At 37.5% G+C, this 18808-nt stretch overlaps 3 protein-coding genes across 4 annotated transcripts in view; 1 reads left to right on the plus strand and 2 right to left on the minus strand.

Moving 5' to 3' along the window:
- Positions 1-6653: 6653 nt before the first annotated feature.
- On the minus strand, positions 6654-9627 carry LOC144975098 (uncharacterized). The gene is made up of 2 exons (XM_078918827.1): positions 9519-9627; positions 6654-8791 (listed from the first exon to the last, which is right to left on the minus strand). The coding sequence occupies exon 2, from the start codon at positions 8781-8783 to the stop codon at positions 6771-6773; it is 2013 nt and encodes a 670-aa protein (XP_078774953.1). The 5' UTR covers positions 8784-8791; positions 9519-9627; the 3' UTR covers positions 6654-6770.
- Positions 9628-11067: 1440 nt separating this feature from the next.
- Positions 11068-17379, minus strand: LOC144975088 (uncharacterized). Of its 2 annotated transcripts, none has more exons than XM_078918805.1 (2): positions 17259-17379; positions 11068-15412 (listed from the first exon to the last, which is right to left on the minus strand). In XM_078918805.1, the coding sequence occupies exon 2, from the start codon at positions 15354-15356 to the stop codon at positions 12009-12011; it is 3348 nt and encodes a 1115-aa protein (XP_078774931.1). In that variant the 5' UTR covers positions 15357-15412; positions 17259-17379; the 3' UTR covers positions 11068-12008. The 2 variants fall into 2 exon arrangements, with proteins under 2 accessions (XP_078774931.1, XP_078774940.1); XM_078918814.1 differs by having other exon boundaries at positions 17321-17378.
- Positions 17380-17424: 45 nt separating this feature from the next.
- The window catches only part of LOC144975082 (TPR repeat-containing protein DDB_G0287407-like), a 38597-nt gene continuing 37213 nt past the window's right edge, over positions 17425-18808 (plus strand). The window contains exon 1 of the mRNA XM_078918791.1: positions 17425-17826. Coding sequence (XP_078774917.1) covers positions 17554-17826 — 273 coding nt within the window. The 5' untranslated portion in view covers positions 17425-17553. The remainder of the gene's footprint in view (positions 17827-18808) is intronic.

Here is an 18808-nt window from a genome sequence, read left to right on the forward strand (position 1 = left end):
TCTGCCAACGCCGCACCATGGAATAGATACCCTCTCGGAAGAAATTTCCGTCAAGGTTTTGTAGCCATTTCCGCACATGGTCAACAAGCTCTTCATCGACATCAAAGCGCTTTCCTGCCAGCTCACGTTTCAGTGGCCCAAAGAGGTGATAATCAGATGGTGCGAGGTCTGGACTGTGTGGTGGGTGTGGCAAAATCTCCCATCCATATTTCTCTAGCCAACCTTGCGTCACTCGTGCTGTGTGGGGTGTAGCGTTGTCGTGTTGCAAAATGACCCCATTGGTCAACTGCCCTGGGCCCTTTCTGCGAATGGCCTCCCTAAGCTTGTCAAGAGTTTGGCAGTACCTTGCAGCATTGATTGTTTCTCCAGGTTGTAAGGTTTCGAACAGGATAACACCACGGCTGTCCCAGAAAACAGTTCCCATTATTTTCTTTGCTGACCGCATGACTTTGAATTTCTTCACGACAGGTGAAGATGAATGTTTCCATGTCATCAAATCTTGCTTTGTTTCTGGGGTGCAATGGTGCAACCAAGTCTCATCACCGGTGACTATGCTGTCAAGAAAAGTCACATCGTACCCTAGAAAGTCTCCGCCGGCGTTGGCAGTATGCCCGTGAACCCTGCGTGAGCTCTTGCTTCTTCTCAAAAGTTCCCTGCAGATGTCCAATCTTTGTTCTTTATGATTGTCTGTCAATTGCTTAGGAACCCATCTTGCGCTGACTTTTCTGTAGTCAAGTTCATCAAATACAATTCTATGGGCAGAAGTTTCCGAAATTTCAAGACTGCTTGCGATTTCATGAAGTTTCAACCTGTCTTGACGAATAAGCTCACCAACTCGCTTCACATTGTCTTCTGACGTCGCAGTTATCTTCCCTTCCCTGTCTGTCAAGTCGGAATGGCCGGCTTCAAACAAATTACACCAGTGATAGACTTGTGTACGGCTTATAACATGCTCACCATATACACTCTGAAGTTCTTTATGAATTTCGGTAGGATTCAGACTTTTGGCGTTCAAAAAACGTATGACAGCTCTGATTTCCTCCTTTGACCAAGTTTCAAGGTGGGCCGCCATCTTTAAAATCGTCTAGAAATTCATTGTGCTAAATGGTGCACTTCATAATTTCTGGGAATATCCGTAAGGAAATAAGGAATATCATGTCGTTTACAGAATTAAAAAATCTCCACTGGTTGCTGAGCAATGGGCATTTTTCGGTTATTTCTGAAAGAGCCCTCGTATAATGTCATCCATAAAGGTATGGTTCTGAAGTATTTTTTATTGCCTGATATATTTTTGGTTGAACCCTTTCTGCAGTCGTTCATGTGTTATTTCATCTAGACACATAATATTATCAAAATTTATGTGAAACAATATTTCTCCTCCACGGATTAAGGTAATTATTTTTAAGGAATTTTACTTGCAAGAATTATTTATGGATCCAGATGGAGTAGGTAAAACATACACTTGGTCTGATTACCAACAAGCATTTGGTTTTGATACCTTCAGTCCATTTTTATTTGTTTCTCTAGTCGCACCAGTTGCCATGTGTTATATGTGTGTATTCTTATACAATCTTGCATACATTTACATTGACAAAGCAAGTGTACAAATTTAGTGCATAAATCTGGCTGTATCAAGTGCCAAAAATTAGATAATTAGAGACTAATTTAATCTCTGTCATTATGTAAGGGGACAACTTTTTTTAAATACGTTCAGTGGAGATTTGCGCTCTATAACTTTTAAAAATTATTATTATTTTGAATATTCAATATCTTCTTTTAAAATAGTAAAAAATTGTTTAGATTGCTTTCTGTTTTTTTTTTTTTGGTTTTTTGGGTTTTTTTTTTTTTTTTTGGGGGGGGGGGGGGTGTTCCAAAGAAATAAAAGATACAACACTTATTAATTAAGGTCACTACTTCTCTTGAACATGTTGCATCCTCACACTACTGTTAAAGAGATCAAGGCGAAAATACCATGATATTATAGGTGTTGATGCCCCGATGGAAATGTGGTTCATCTGACTTGTAGAAATGTGTTCACAGTTTTATTAAACTCAAGAAGTCCTCTTCATTCGGTTAGGAATAACATCACGTGTTTGATGGTGATGGAGGCATGGCAACTCATAATAATGATTTTAAAACAATGGAATATACACGGTTAGGGTTGCATTTTTTAAGTAACTGGAAAGCATGAGTGATATATAACATAATTTCGTTTCTCGTGTAAATCATGACTTGTTAAATATTTATGAATTGTGCATGTACAAATTACACGATATTTTGTTTCCCAGATTGTACATATTATGTATTTATTTTGAAAACCTGTAAATAAATTATTTGACATTGAAGCAAAATGTTTTCAGTTTGCTATTCCAACTTAATAGCAGTGGTCCTTTCTTTCACTTACAACGTGGACAAGGGTCTTTCACCCTCTTATTGTGGGCGAATAAGGTCACTCAAGCTGTGCTCTGTCCTCATATACCTATTTTCCCTTTCTATTTTGCTTTCTGTGTCCTGTCCAAATCCTGGATGTGATCCAGAGAGAGAAACAATCGAGTGTGAGGTTGAGGTTCCTTTGGGTGGGGAGAAGGGGGAGATAATATTTTCTTTTATATCATTAATATAAAATTTATTGATATATTTTGTCAGCTGTTCAGTGTATTCTTTTGACAAGGATCTTGTACTTGTGTCTGGATGAGATTTATATCAAGACAAGACACAAGGATAAATGTCTCTTTAATCATCTACTGCTGTTCACTATTAAATGCGAAGAGTCTCCTTGTCTTACTTTTTCTTGGATGCTTAGAAGCTCAGCAGATCTCAAGATATTCCAATCACCCCATCATCTTTCTCTTTACTATGCTCAAATGATTTTAAAGGAGCGGAAGTGCTGGAATACCATTGAAAGAAAAAGGAGGAAATTCTACAAGCTATTGGGATTCAATGAGAACTTTGGTACGTGAAAAAGGAGAGAGAAACATCCATGCAGTGATGCCAAAACTCCGGTTTCACCGAAAAAAAACTCCGGTCTGGAGCAAAAAATTCCGGGTTCCGGGCAACTTCCGTCAAATTCCGGTGAGGTCAATTTGTTCCAAGGATACCCCCCCTCCAACCACCACATCATCATCACTGCCACTACTACTACAACCACCACCACATCATCCTCACTACCACTACTACTACAACCACCACCACATCATCATCACTACCACAACTACCATCACTATTACAACCACCACCACCACATCATCATCACTACCATTACTACTACAACCACCACCACATCATCATCATCATCATAACCACAACTATTACAACCACCACCACCACATCATCATCACTACTACTACAACCACCACCACCACATCATCACCACCACCACTACAACAACAACCACTATCACATCATCATCATCATCATCACTACGACTACAACCACCACTACCACATCATCATCACTACCACTACTACTACAACCACCAGCTTCACATCGTCACTACCACTACTACTACAACCACCACCACCACTACATCATCATTACCACTACTACTACAACAACCACCACCACATCATCATTACCACTACTACTATAACCACCACCACATCATCACTACCACTACTACTACAACCACCACCACCATATCATCATCGCTACCATAATACTACTACAACCACCACCACCACATCATTACTACCACTACTACTATAACCACCTCTACCACACATCACTACCACTAATACTACTACAACCACCACCACATCATCATCACTAACATTTGTACTACAACCACCATTACCACCATATCATCATCACTACCACTGCTGCTACAACCAATACCACCACATGATCATCACTACCACTACTACTGCAACCACCACCACATCATCATCACTACCACTACTACTACAAGCACCCCCACCACCTCATCTTCATCATTACCACCACTGCTACTACTACAACCACCACGACCACCATATCATCATCACTACCAGTACTACTACAACCGCCATATTGTCATCACTACTACTACAACAACCACCTCTACAACATCATCATCATCATCACTACTCTACTACTACAACCATCAGCACCACTTCATCACGACCACTACTACAAGCACCATCACCACCTCATCTTCATCACTACCACCACTGCTACTACTACGACCATCACCACATTGTCATCACTACTACTACTACTACAACCACCTCTACAACATCATCATCATCACTACCACTACTACTACAACCATCAGCACAACATCATCATCACGACCATTACTACTACAACCACCACCACCACATCATCATCACTACCATTTGTACTACAACCACCATTACCACCACATCAACAACACTACCACCACTATTACATCCACCACCACATTATCATCACGACCACAACTACTACAACCACTATACCACCACCACATTATCATCACGACCACAACTACTACAACCACTATACCACCACCACATCATCATCACTACAGCTACTACTTCAACCACCACCACCATCATATCATCATCACTACCACAACTACTACTACAACAACCACTATCGTATCTTCATCATCACCACTACTATTACTACAACCACCAACACCACATCATCCTCACTGCCACCAGTACTACAATCTCTATCATTAGGTTTTGGCGCTTTACTTCATTTGAAATAAAGAAACTTTGGGATTGTATTTGGCAATATGTTTATGCATCATAATATAATTCTAATCAGTTATTTAGAATTATACAATATGTAAACAGTGCAGCTATGTGGTCTTGTGGTATGACACTCGCTTTCGGATCGGAAGGTCCTGGGTTCGAGCCTCGCTCGGCGCATAGTTGAGTCCTTGGAGAAGACTCTTTACTCACATTCTCTCACTGTACTCAGGTGTAAAATGAGTACCTGGCCATTAACAGCGTTGTCTTTGTCCGAAAAATTGTAATATCGCCTAACAGGCGTCATGTCTCGTCCTACATGTTAAATGTTGCTGTTGACCAGGGACCCCTTGTAAAGCGCATTGAGCACGTTAAGTGGATATTGCGCTATATAAATGCTCAATTTAAAATTTTAAATAAACACAATGCCAAATACCATTCCAATTCCTTCGTCTTGTGTGCGGAAATTCCTCTTTCGGCATTGAAATTCCTACGAGTGGTGTCTGAAACTCCTGTGAGTAAAAAGGAAGAAAATGGGATAGTAAAAAGTTCTAGAATTACAATTAAAGCACAAAAGAAAAGGTAAGACAAAGGGGAATTGGTTGAAATAGGGAACAGATGTAGATTCCAAGAGCACACTGTCAAAGTACTTAGTTTGAAATCACCTAAAAGTCTCATCCAGACACAAGCACAGGTCCCAACTAAGAGGAATACACTCAAATGTTTACCAATCATATAATATAATATATAAACCAAACATAATACAATGCATAACACAGAGATGATTTACAAGGAAAAAAATATCATCTCCCAAAACTATAACTAGACATTCGACTGTTTCCCTCCCAGCCAAGGAACTCCGGCAAGGGTCAGGACAAAACTAAGTAATCTCATTCCAAGACAATGACAGGAAACAATTGGAAAACGGGTATGGGGGGATAGAAGACACAGCATGTACCTCCCTGCCCACTATGGGAGGTCAGAATCCCCATCCAGTATGGAATACTGCTGATGAGTTTTGAAACCAAAGTTTTTATTTAAGTGCACCAAAATTTACAAGCCCTTAAAGTTAGCAGATCCACATCTTGAGATACTAACCCCCCACTAAACAGGGGTTTTACTAAAAATGTATGTCGCTATTTTGTTTTTTTGTTTTTTGCTAATAACATAGAGCAAAAAGAATTGGGACCAGACGTCAATGTCACTATCCAGGGGTTGTCGTTATCCAGAGATTGCACTGTAATTGGTTTGAGATCACCTAAAAGTCTCAATCAGACACCAGCACAGGATCCCACTAAAGGGAATGCACTCAAATGTTAATAATAATACTAAAAGTGCACATCTGTTAAGGGGGGGTAGCCATGCTTGACCCCCAATTTTTTTATTTGCAAGCTTGTTGCTATTTTTAATGAACAGACATATTCTTATGACATAAATTTGACAATAAATATGTTGATAGACACTTTCTACTCATTGACTTTGGTTTTACACGATATTTTATATGCTGAGTCAGCAGTTTTTTACATAATCTATTTTAATTGGTGTCCCTAAAAGTATTTAAGATACAGAGTTAATATTCAGTATGATGATAGTAATCATTATTTTCTACAAACTGACAGAGCAATTTTAGTGTAAATGAAAAACTTTTGGTGCTATGCCTATGTAAGCCAGGTACATAATTCATGTAACGCAAATAAGAGGGATATAAACACATATTTTTTTAAAAAATCAAATACTTGCAACATACCACAAAATGCTGTTGACAGTTTGTTAACAAATATGCATAGATCACTCTGTGAAAATTTCAGATGATTTCAACAATAACTTTTGGAGTTATGGATTAAATTGTGATGAAAATATGCGAAAAGCGGAATGTTGAGAAAAATGAAAAAAAAGAACAAAAAGGGTTAAAAAATAACAAAAATGTCTCAAGAAAATTCAAATGATTATTATCTAAGCTAGATTATCATCATACTAAACAAATTCAACACTGCAATAATTAATTTAACATGATTTTCATTATCTTTCTTCAAGATCTCTATCCCTTCCCCCTAAAAAAAAAATTACCTGAAATCGACAATTTGTCATCGTAACACGCCGTTGCCTCTAATTCTAATCTCCTCCACCCGTTAGGTAAAACTCCCCAAATTTCTCCTTTAGCTTCTGTTCTTCTATCTGCTTTGCCTCTGCCTTCAACTTTCTAAATTTCTTTGCTTTTTCTGTCACTGCAGCTTCAGCCTTGCGTGTTCTTATTTTGTCCCATTTGTCACCGCGCTTTTTTGTTTCGACACCACAAGGGAGGTTTAGTGATGCAATAAATTCTCGCGATGATGCAGAACCAAAGTTGAATTCTGCAACACCTATGGCGACTGCAATGCAGAGTCTGTTTCTATTAACGAAGAGGTGCTTGGGGCAACGAGCCCATATGACTGCATGGGCAGACTCGTTCGTGTTCTGCGTTGACTGGAGGACGCACCTAGACAGAAGGTCATCTGACGCCATTCTTTCAAAGACCGGTTGAATACTGTCTGCAACTAGCTGGCAGATGGGGGTTCCCAAGTTGTCCATATGGCTACCAGGTTCGAGTCCTCTTGCCTCTGCCCTCTGCACAAAACACCATGAGTCTTGTCCTTCCGGGCATCCCTGATGGAGAGGCGTATCGTCTGTTGACCGACAGTGATCCAGGATGGCCATGATAGCCTTCTTCATCCCCGGCACAGTTGCATTCCGTCTGATGGCATTGGAGTAATACGACGTCAGTTTGGTTATTACTTCTGGTCGCAATTTTCCATCACCTTTACCACCCAGAGTAATTTTAGGGGTCTGTTTTGACTTTTCTGCGACCAAATTCCGAAGGGCAGTGCCAAGTCTCTTGCCGACATGGTTGATACACTCATGTTTGGTGACTGAGGTACCTGGGTATGGGTTGAGTTGATGGATTTCTGTGATAGTTTTCGCATCCCCATCACTGATGAGGGTAACATACCGCAGTTTGTTATTGAGAATAGAGCGGCTCCACATGCGTAAAGCGGCTTCCTTTTCCATACCGCCACTTGGTCCTTCGTAATTGGCATCACAGTCTTTTTTGTGAATTGCAAGCCAGCGTTCATACTTCAGAATGTTTTCTTGCTGCATTTTTTTGCCAGTTGTTGTGCAGATTTGACAGTGACTCGTAAGGATTTCGAAATCAATCACCAGCCCAGTGCGCTGCTCTATAACAAGGCCGATCCCGGATTTCGAAGTGTGACCTCGCTTCTGCCAGCTCCCGTCGAAAGAAACGTTAATGTCCTTCACTTCACTGTCTTGCTCAGCAGAGTATGATTTGTGCACCTGTTCCACAGCCTTGGCGAGACTGTCACGTGAAAACAAGTCGCACTTCTTTATTACTTCAACATGGCAGTCAAAAGTTCTGTGATGAAGTGAAGGAATATTCATAAGTTCTGTAAAGTTGCAGAGTCCTGCATAGCCCATCCCAGTAGCACAGGCAGCGGCAACTGCTCGTCTGTTGACATCATAAACTTGAGTGTCACATCTAGTTGATGTTGTTGTAGATGAGACCACTTTGTCACACAGCTTGCATTTCACCTGTAGAAAGACTGCAAGGCCAGAATTCCGTGTTGCATCACCAGATAGAGTCAAGCTTGGTTGGGCGCAAAAAGGACAAAGAAGTCCCATAAACAATGGAGAGAGCTTTTCCAAATCGACAATGGTGGATGGTAACAGCTCTGGGTCAGTTTCTGCTGTGACGGTTGGTAGAGGGCCTAAATATGACAGCTTTCTCTTTGAGGCGGAGATGGAAACGGGCTTGTCTTCTTTTGGCTGAGGGGTATCTACCGTTGACGTTGATGGTAGGTCTTGAGTGGGGGTGTCTGTTGCTGAAATTGATGGTAATGGTAGGTCTTGCTGAGGGGGTGAGTTTGGAGCTGGGATAGGTGAGCCTCGCTGAACAATGGCTTCCGCACCTGTAATCGATGAGGTTGACCGAGATTGAATTGGTGAGATCAGCTGGTTAGATTTCGAAAGCTTGCGTTGGTTTCGAGCCGCCTGCAACTGTGCAGCTCTACTCTTCTTGGGCTTGCCATAGCATTGGGTAAGACGAGTACCTTGCTTCAACTTTGGTGGCATGATGAGATCTGTGGACAGTACAAAAACAAAGATTAGACTAATCAATCAAAGTTTATTTTTAAGCCACTGGCCAATATCAAACAAAGGTCATTAAATTGTTGAAGTAACACATCAAATTTGAAATACAAGAACATCATTGGAAAGGGAAAAAATAATAATAGATGAATAATAATAGGACTAAAATTAGAGAACAAAAGAAAAGGAAGAATGACTAAAAACTAAAAATATAAAAAAATAAAGAATAAATAAATATACCCATAAATAAGTAAATATATAAATGAATGAATAAAAGGAAAAAGAACAGATTAGGCAAAGAGAAAAGATGAAAAAATAAGACAAAAGGGGAAACTGTAATGATAATTGGTTTAACTTCAATTTTTTTCTTAGTTAACTTAATTATTATGTATCTACTGGTTGATCTGGGCGTTGATCATCCTAACAATAATAGTGATGATATTGAGGACGACAAAGGCGATGATAATAATTCGAGATGTGTTGCGGGTGTCAGTGCCGCTGATGATGACGATGATGCTGCTTATGATGATGATGGTGATGATGAAAAGAAGAGAGATGAATGGGCTGATGGAAAGAAGATCGAACAGATAAGAAGAATGGGGTCATGTTGTTGTATCACTGACCTACATAGAGTTCACCCGTAAAACTGACATACTTAGAGTTCCTACGTTATACAAACAAATGACAGACACAATCCACATTTCTATTCTATTAACTCACCTGTTATAATGATTTGGAGACTTGAAAATACAGTTGGAAAAGATAAATAAGGCAAAGACGATCAGTTTCTGTGAGTTGTCGAACCAGTATAAACAATTTTCAAAATGGCCGCCATAGGGGATTCCCCTCCGGTTACCAACGTCTGAGCGAATGAAAACTAGCGGTTTCGTCACGTGATTGAAGCAGCCAACCAGCGTAACGCAAGGGGCCTTCACATATGCAAATACTGGGTCTTCGGTAATTTCCGTACATGAATGAAACTTTGTCAATCGGAAAGTCCCGATCGTGACCTTTCCAACGATACCAAACTTTAGTGGTTAGTACTCAAAGGGAATCGCGTTGTCAAGGAGTAAAGTTTCGTAATTTTTCAACTTTTGCATCTAATTTTTCTCATCCGTGACCCTTATAAACAAATATTTCTTTATTTTAAAATTTTTTAAGGGCCTAGACACCCACGAAAATGGATTCTACACATATTTTTCAATGTAAAGAGGCAATTATAAAAAAATCGATTTTTTTTTACCGAAACTCAAAATCGGACCCGCGGATCCCCTTAAGTGCAGCTTATCCCGCTATATTATGCAGGCCCTGGGCGCATTACAATGTAAATATATAAAAAATGTCAATAGATCTGGCCCCACGGTTTGTTGCACAGCTTGCGGCGCAATCAAAATTAGGGAAAATTTTCTGATTTGTATTGCAACCACAAAATCTGCACGGTTTGCAAATTTTTGACAAATTCTTTGATTCTTTTTTTTTTTAAATTTTGTGAAATTTGCATTCCCCACAGTGATGAAGATTACTGGAGTGGTTCTCCTTGGTCTACCATAAGCTTTGATTTTTCTTTATTATAACAATTTCATTGACAGCAATTTTTTATTGTAATTTTGTTTTCCCAACTTTGTGCATTTTTCCAATCAGCATAATTTCTGGCAAAATTTGCCATTTTTTGTCCCATAATTTTGAGTTTGAAATTGCACAATTCCGTGGGGATGCGGATATGTTATTACATGGGTTGCATGTAGTTAGTTGTTAGGTGTGATACAACATATTTAGAAACCTGCAAAATTTTTGCAAAATTTACTTATTTTCTTCTGCAAAATTCATTTTCTTTGCAAAATTTTGAAATATTTTTTTCAAAAAAACGCGGGGTCAGATATAATATCCATGCACAGCATGATTGCACTCACAAACACACACACACACACACACACACACACACACAAATCATTTATCATTCATTGGAGTAGCTGCTCCAATGGGACACATGACTGAAAAAGATGAGCTTTCGTTTTTAATGTTTCTAGGGCTGTTGATTCTCTTATTTCTAAATGCAATTTATTCCAAATTATAGGGCCAGAACAAGCAAAGCTTTTCTCCCCGGCTTGAAGTCTAGTTTACAAGATATGTTAAAAACAAAATTATGATGATCAACACATTACCAGAGATATGATTAACAAGGAAAAAAATATCACCCCCCTCCAATTTATGAGTAATACTACATTTGACTGTATCCCTCTCAGCCATGGGCCAGGACAAAACCAAGTAATAATAATAATATATACTTTATTCATCCAAAAAAATGGAAATTCGTTTACAGATGTGGCATGCATAAAAATGTATAAACACAAAGTTGAGAATCTATGGCGACAGTGGTAACATATATATGCAAATGCACAAAAATGTAAAAAGTATACAACCAAGAACCAATAGCGACACTTTATATATAAATTTGATAAATTGAGATAGACCATACTTCTGGCCTCTTGTCCGAACTTGTGTGTGTATATTTAAAAAAATAGAATTTAATTTAAATCACAGTTGCCCGTTAAAAATTAGAACACCATGTGGCAAAAATGAATTAAGGTGATGTGTTGTCGTTGTTTTTATAGATATGAGGCGACGGCTCCTCATGGAGAACTTAATATATTTGTGAAGGGGGTGATCGCCATCCTTCATAACTTTCTCCATTTTACTTAAACAAAATCTCTTGAACAGTTCTTCCACATTAGAAATTGGGTGAGTATAACTCTTGGCTTTATCAACTATCCGATCAATTGTCTTAATGTCGCAAATACTGGCATTTCAATCATTTCATTTACAATCCCATCCCAAGACCAAGACCAGAAAACAGATACAGGGGGATAGATGACAGTGCAAGTCAGCTCCTTTCCACCACAGGAGGTCAAAAGACCCCACTCAAAGGTCGAGGATTGTTTCACTCCTGTCATATGCATTTGTATTGTATATCTCCTACAGTCACATCGATTAAAACCAAAGGTATCACTTAGTTCATTGTTGATTTCTGACTTAACAAGCTAACATCTAGTTACTGCACATAACTATCAATGGAAAAATGAAAATAACCAACGACGAATTGTCAGAAAACTGTTTCCTGTAGAGACGATCCACGCGGACCATTACATACAAATACACATGTACATTCAAATTTTTAAGTATGCAAGGATTGCTATGTATTTTTGATAGTGTTCAAAGTTTCTCTTCTTCTTTGGTTTGTAAATTTGAACTCTGATGAATTGTGTTATTAGTGAACAATCCTTGTGCTGGTTCTGGAAGGAAATTGTTGTTGGATGGTGGAATGCTGGGATAGGTATAAATGTAGTCTTGAGCTGCCAGAGGGACTGTTGGGAAATTTTGACTAGGAGGAGTGGACACTGGCAAAGGCAAAGGCATAACTCGTTGGTGATCAATGAAATGTGGTGACATAAATGTTTCAGTCACATTGATATTGTACTGTTGCTGTTGTCGCTGTGGTTGTTCTTGAAGAACATGTTGTTCTATTACATCATTAGGGCCTATATGGAGGTTCTCATTTCTTTGAATGTTTGTGTCTTGTAAAATATGATGCATAGGATGTCGTTGATGTTGTTGCGAAAAATGACCTATGAGATCTCTTGGGGGAACTGGGGGCAATTGTTGAGAAGAGGGATTTGTCAAATGTTGATAGAGGAGATCAGTGGTGCCTGCAGAACTTGTTATATTTGAAGAAGGTGGTGTTGATTGTCCCTGTTGTAGTTGTAGATGGAGAGGTAGAAGTGGTTGTGATGGTTGTAACTGTGGTGGTGTGGCTGTGTGAAAAATGGGAGGAGCTGTCGTCAATACATAAGGCACTGAATTAGAATAAATGGAAGTAAGTGTATTGCTGCAAGAGGGATCTGTAGAATTAGTTGTAGATGCTAAATCAGTCGAGGAATGATCCTGTGCATTGAGTATATTTGTGTCAATGACTTTAATGTCATGACTTGTAATACTATTTGAATTATTATGGATATCGGTTATGTTGTTTGAATTGGAATCTGATACTTGTTTGTGTGAGGGTCGAACAGGTTGATAGTTATATGAAGGGTGTGTTTTTTTAATATGGGAAACCATGTTGGGTCTCATAGTAAATGCTCTATTACATACTGGGCAGATGTAAGGCTTTTCTTTGGTATGAATTCTCATGTGATTGTTGAGGTAGTACCTCTCTGCAAAACGATGTCCACAAACAGCACAAACATGATTTTTAACCTTAGAATGTCTTTTGAGATGATGATTGAGATTGGGCTTTTCTGTGAACCCTTTATTACAAATTGGACACATATATTTCTTCTCTTTGCTGTGAGTACTCATATGTCTTTTCAAATAGCCTTGATGACTGCATCGATAATCACATAAATCACATTTAAAAGGCTTATCACTACTGTGCAGTTTAACATGCATAGAGAGATTTGCAATTTGCCGAAAACTCTTGTGACAAATATGACACTGGTGTGGTTTCTCTCCTGTGTGAATTCTACGATGAATCAATAAACTTCTTTCACAGCTAAAATACTTACAGCACGTCTCACACTTGTGTGGATTTTCAACACTGTGATAGGCTTTTATGTGAGCATCAAGTGAGTAATGATATGGAAATGATTTCCCACAGTGACTGCATAAATATGGTTTAGTGTGGGTGCCAATGTGACGACCGACATCTTTAAATCGTTTAAATACTTTTTTACATATTGGGCATGTGCGACGTTTTTTATCATCCTCAGCACTCCTCCAATGCCCTGTTCTTTTTGTTGTCTTGCTATTAGACACATTTTTCTTTGGTTCAGTTGATTTCAGATTAAATTTTTTCAAGTCAGGCTTAACATCCATGGTTGAACTATTCTCAATGTTATGCACATTACCTTGATGAGTTGATAATGCTTCATTCTTTATGAAATTAGCACCACAAATATTACAACTGAACTTGTGCTGCTTTCTTGTTAGTGGAATAATAGAATGTGTAGTTCTCAAGTGCCCTAAAAGTGTCTCTTGTGTCGTAAAAGCATGTCTACATAATTTGCACTGAATGCATTTGTCTTCTGAATGAGAGCTAGCATGTCTTATATAAGCTGTTTTATTTTCAAATGTTTTATTACAGATTGTACAAGTAAATACACCATCCTGTTTCATCAGGCCGGAATGCTCTTTAAATTTATGAGTCAGAAGAATTGGTTCTAAAGAAAATGATTTTTCACAGTTATTACATTTGTAGCCAACACATTTTCCAGGCCCAATGTGATCATTAAGCTCCTCAAAGGAATCAAATGACTGAGAACATTGTTGGCAATTAATGCAGAATTTTCCGTCAGATAAATGATCATTGCGATGTTGAATAAATGACTCTCTATCATTTACACGAAGACCACAAACATCGCAGTCATATACTGCTTTTCCATTTTGAGGATCTGTTGTCTTACAGACTGCTAAAATTGTACTGGTATCTTTTACATCTGGTTTTTCTTTGCTGGATTTCTTTTTCAATGCTCGATCAAGGCATTTTATTCTCCTTTTCCTTGTATTTCTCACAGACTCCTCACTCCCGTCATGTGTGCATTCATTTTCAGCATCTACTCCTTCAATATAATTATCAAGTTTAATGTCTGCCCTTTCAAAACTGTCTATAACAGAATCTTGGTTTGTTCTAGCTCTTTTTAGTAAAGAATTTAGTTGATTTCCATTTTTTTTCTTCGTTTTTCTAAGGTCATGAGATCTGTTGGTTGATAAAATGCTTTTATCCTTCTCATTATCGTGGGCAGAAATATGTTTATCTATAATTGATGCTGGTAATTTTGAGAAACAGATAGGACACTTAGACATTTTGGATGAATCTTTGATATGTGTCTTTATATGGAGAGATAATTCGTTTTCCTGACTAAACATTTTAAGGCATTTGCCACATCTTAAATGCTTCACCTTAGAGGAATGATTTTCAGTCAAATGTGTAATAAGATTTGAAATCTCTTTAAATGGAAGTGAGCACACGTGACATTTATATAATGAAGGCATTGACGAATGACATTCATGAACATGACTCAGCAATAATGCATTTTCTAAAAATCCAGCATTACAAATTCCGCATCTAAATGGTTTTACAACATTGCTGTGTTCATCTACATGAGAAAAAAGTAAATCTGATGTGGAAAAGACGTCATCACATATGTTGCATTGAAAAGAATTTGTCTCATTGTGTGTATACATGTGAGATGAAAGCAATTCACTAGTTTGAAAACCTTTTGTGCATATTCTACACTGATAATGGTCAATATCATCGTTATTTGAAATGAAGGAAGTGCTCCTTTGATCGAAATCACTTGTCTGATCAGTCGAATCTATGGTACTTGATTCATCAACAGATAAGCCTGCATCTTGTGATGTTTTTGACTTTTTCCTGTATGATTTCCGTAGAGTATCAGGGTCTTGGATTTGCATTCTTCGATTAGTTTGTCTTAAAAGTCTTGTGTGGTTTTTCTGACCAAAATCAGAGGCATCTTGATTTTGTTTCCTGACTCCAGAAGCCATTTTTAATCTATTCACGCAGTCTATGTAGTACAACCACTGAATTGAGATTACTTCATCTGAAATGGTAAAATTTGCAAAAACTTAAATCTAGTTAGCTTATATATGGTGAGTTTGTTTTGTAATATGAATGAATAAAATAACAACTATACTATAATGATAATAAAAATAATAATAATAATAATAAATAATAATAATAATAATAATAATAATAATAATAATAATAATAATAATAATAATAATAATAATAATAATAATAATAATAATGGAAATAATAATAATAATAATAATAATAATAATAATAATAATAATAATAATAATAATAATAATAATAATAATAATAATAATAATATAGAAACATATAAAATTAAAATAATGATTCAAAGAGTGGGCTACATAAGATAATGATGATAAAGCTTATGATGATAATAATAACGATAATAAGAACGATGATAATGACGACAACGACGACGGCGATGATTGTGATATCACTATCACTACTACTACTACTACTACTACTACTACTACTACTACTACTACTACTACTACTACTACTACTACTTCTTCTAATAATATATAATAATAATATAATAATAATAATAATAATAATAATAATAATAATAATAATAATAATAATAATAATAATAATATATATTATTATTATTATTATTATTATTATTATTATTATTATTATTATCATTATCGTTATTATTATTGAGAAGAAAAGAAGAAGAAGAAAAAGAAGAAGAAAAGGAAGAAGAAGAAGAAGAAGAAGAAGAAGAAGAAGAAGAAGAAGAAAGAAGAAGAGAAGAAGAAGAAGAAGAAGAAGAAGAAGAAGAAGAAGAGAAGAAGAAGAAGAAAGAAGAAGAAGAAGAAGAAGAAGAAGAAGAAGAAAAGAAAGAAAGAAGAAGAAGAAGAAGAAGAAGAAGAAGAAGAAGAAGAAGAAGAAGAGAAGAAGAAGAAGAAGAAGAAAGAAGAAGAAGAAGAAGAAGAAGAAGAAGAAGAAGAAGAAGAAGAAGAAAGAGAAGAAGAAGAAGAAGAAGAAGAAGAAGAAGAAGAAAAGAAGAAGAAGAAGAAGAAGAGAGAAGAAGAAAGAAGAAGAAGAAGAAGAAGAAGAAGAAGAAGAAGAAGAAGAAGAAGAAGAAGAAGAAGAAGAAGAAGAAGAAGAAGAAGAAGAAGAAGAAGAAGAAGAAGAAGAAGAAGAAGAAGAAGAAGAAGAAGAAGAAGAAAGAAGAAAAGAAGAAGAAGAAGAAGAAGAAGAAGAAAGAAGAAGAAGAAGAAGAAGAAGAAGAAAAGAAGAAGAAGAAGAAGAAGAAGAAGAAGAAGAAGAAGAAGAAGAAGAAGAAGAAGAAGAAGAAGAAGAAGAAGAAGAAGAAAGAAGAAGAAGAAGAAGAAGAAGAAGAAGAAGAAGAAGAAGAAGAAGAAGAAGAAGAAGAAGAAGAAGAAGAAGAAGAAGAAGAAGAAAAGGGAGAGCATGAGAAGAGGGAGGAAGAAGAAGTGTTAAAATGGTAACATCAGTAACAAGGTAAAAGTTCTCCTCCTCCAACACTACTTCTTCTTCTTTACAACCAGTCACCCTTCTCAGGCTCTTCCCCTCTCTCGCTGCTAATTAATGATGAAAAAATGATAATTTTCTTTGGACCTAAAACTAATTTTAAGCGCATTGATTATGGGGTCAGCAGCCAAACATATTTTCATATAATATAAATACGACCGTAACACGCAATAAAGTTTTAGAAAAGTATCCAGCCCCGCCTTCCCATTTGGTCAACATTGACCTGAACCCAATATTTCAAGGTACAATTCGAAATTATATTCCAAATAAACTAAAGATGCACTCTTTGTAAACTAATCTTATAAACCTTTTCCTCGGGGTATAGGTATAGAATAGAAGCGCAAAGTTACCTTTGGAAAAATGAATCAAATTAAATTTGAAAGATTATGATTATTTTGAAACTGTACATTACATGGGAGGTAGCCATTTTGGCTTTAGCATTTGTGGGAGCGACACAACAAGCTGAGTCCGTGACGACAAGGATGCGAAGTTGATGCCGCGAGAAGGGCATGGGACATTACTCTGGTTGATTGAACATTATTTACATCGTTGCCAATGAATGCATCTAATGATCTCTTCAATGAAATGTGTATTATGTTCACATTAGTTACCGGTGCCAATAAGGTTACAAAAATAATTCATTAAATGCAGCCACTCGCAACAAAAAAATTAAAAGATCCAAATGTGCTCCGAGTGTTCTTCTCATCTCCTTTTGGGGGGATGGAGGAGGAACGAGAAGAGCTGACAAGAAAATACTTTCCACAATTTCACCATGCATGCAATGCCAAAGGCGTGCAATTCGTGGCTGTGGACATGAGATGGGGTATAACGTCAGAAGCAGCAGATAACGCACAAGTTATTAACATTTGTCTGAGGGAGTTGGATCGTTCTGATGTGTTCGTTGGCTTTTTCGGCCAGGTAACATTGTTTTGTTTTGTTTTTTTTTGTGGGGTTTTCATTTCATTGACTACCAGGCAGGACCATAATAAAAGGTTTAGGCAGTGGATGACATTATAATTATAAATTCCCATCAGTCAAATGTTCGAGGCGGAGGCCATAACTCATTAAATACCTTCACTGAGGAAAATGAGTTTTGTTTCTTAAACTTCCAATTGGGAAAGGCTATTCGGACCCGAGTCTGAATTGCTTCCCGTGGCAATTCGGACTCGAGTCTGAATTGCTTCCCGTGGCAATTCGGACCCCGAGTCTGAATTGCCTCCCATGGCCTCACACACACACACACACACACACACACACACACACACACACACACTCATGAGTATCTCTAAGTCATTAAAAACAGAATAATCACACACACACACTCTTCCCCCCCCCCCTCCCCCCGCTCAACAACCATTTCCACAACCTAAGAGTCGGCGGCTTTTTCTCTTTTTGATCTCGTATCACCATGTTCTCCCCTGCGTTCAGCGGCTCGGTCGTTTGTGGGTTGTGGAGATGTTAATGGTTACCCCCATCGTCTACTTGAGAAGTCGCTGGTTACTCCCCAATCCCATTACCAGTTGATCATTAATTTTCTCTCCGAATTCAGCCAGTGCTTATTTTATTAATAGGCACCTAGTCCAGTATTATCTAATAATATTAGAATTAGACGGTACTCTGCACCTACCCCAGTGGCGGGGCTCTATTGCATGGTTTGCCGCCAAGAATCGCCTCTATTTTTATATTTAGAAATAAAACAGCATTTTTTAATTTAAAAAGAATTAAGATACTGCCTTTTGTCAAAGCCCGACCCATACTACCTTTTAAATAAAACGCTCAAAGCTCAAAGTCATATTATTTTCCTTTCCCCCCACTTTTTCGCGGCCGCAAATGGCAAAATATATAATGTAGATATGTCATGCATGTATCTTTTGCAACATGCTCATGGCAAATCAAATAA

The sequence above is a fragment of the Berghia stephanieae genome, chromosome 1, assembly GCF_034508935.2.
Source record: "Berghia stephanieae isolate SIO BIC M18660-M18661 chromosome 1, UCSD_Bste_1.3, whole genome shotgun sequence".
In the NCBI taxonomy this organism is placed as follows: Eukaryota; Metazoa; Mollusca; class Gastropoda; order Nudibranchia; family Aeolidiidae; genus Berghia; species Berghia stephanieae.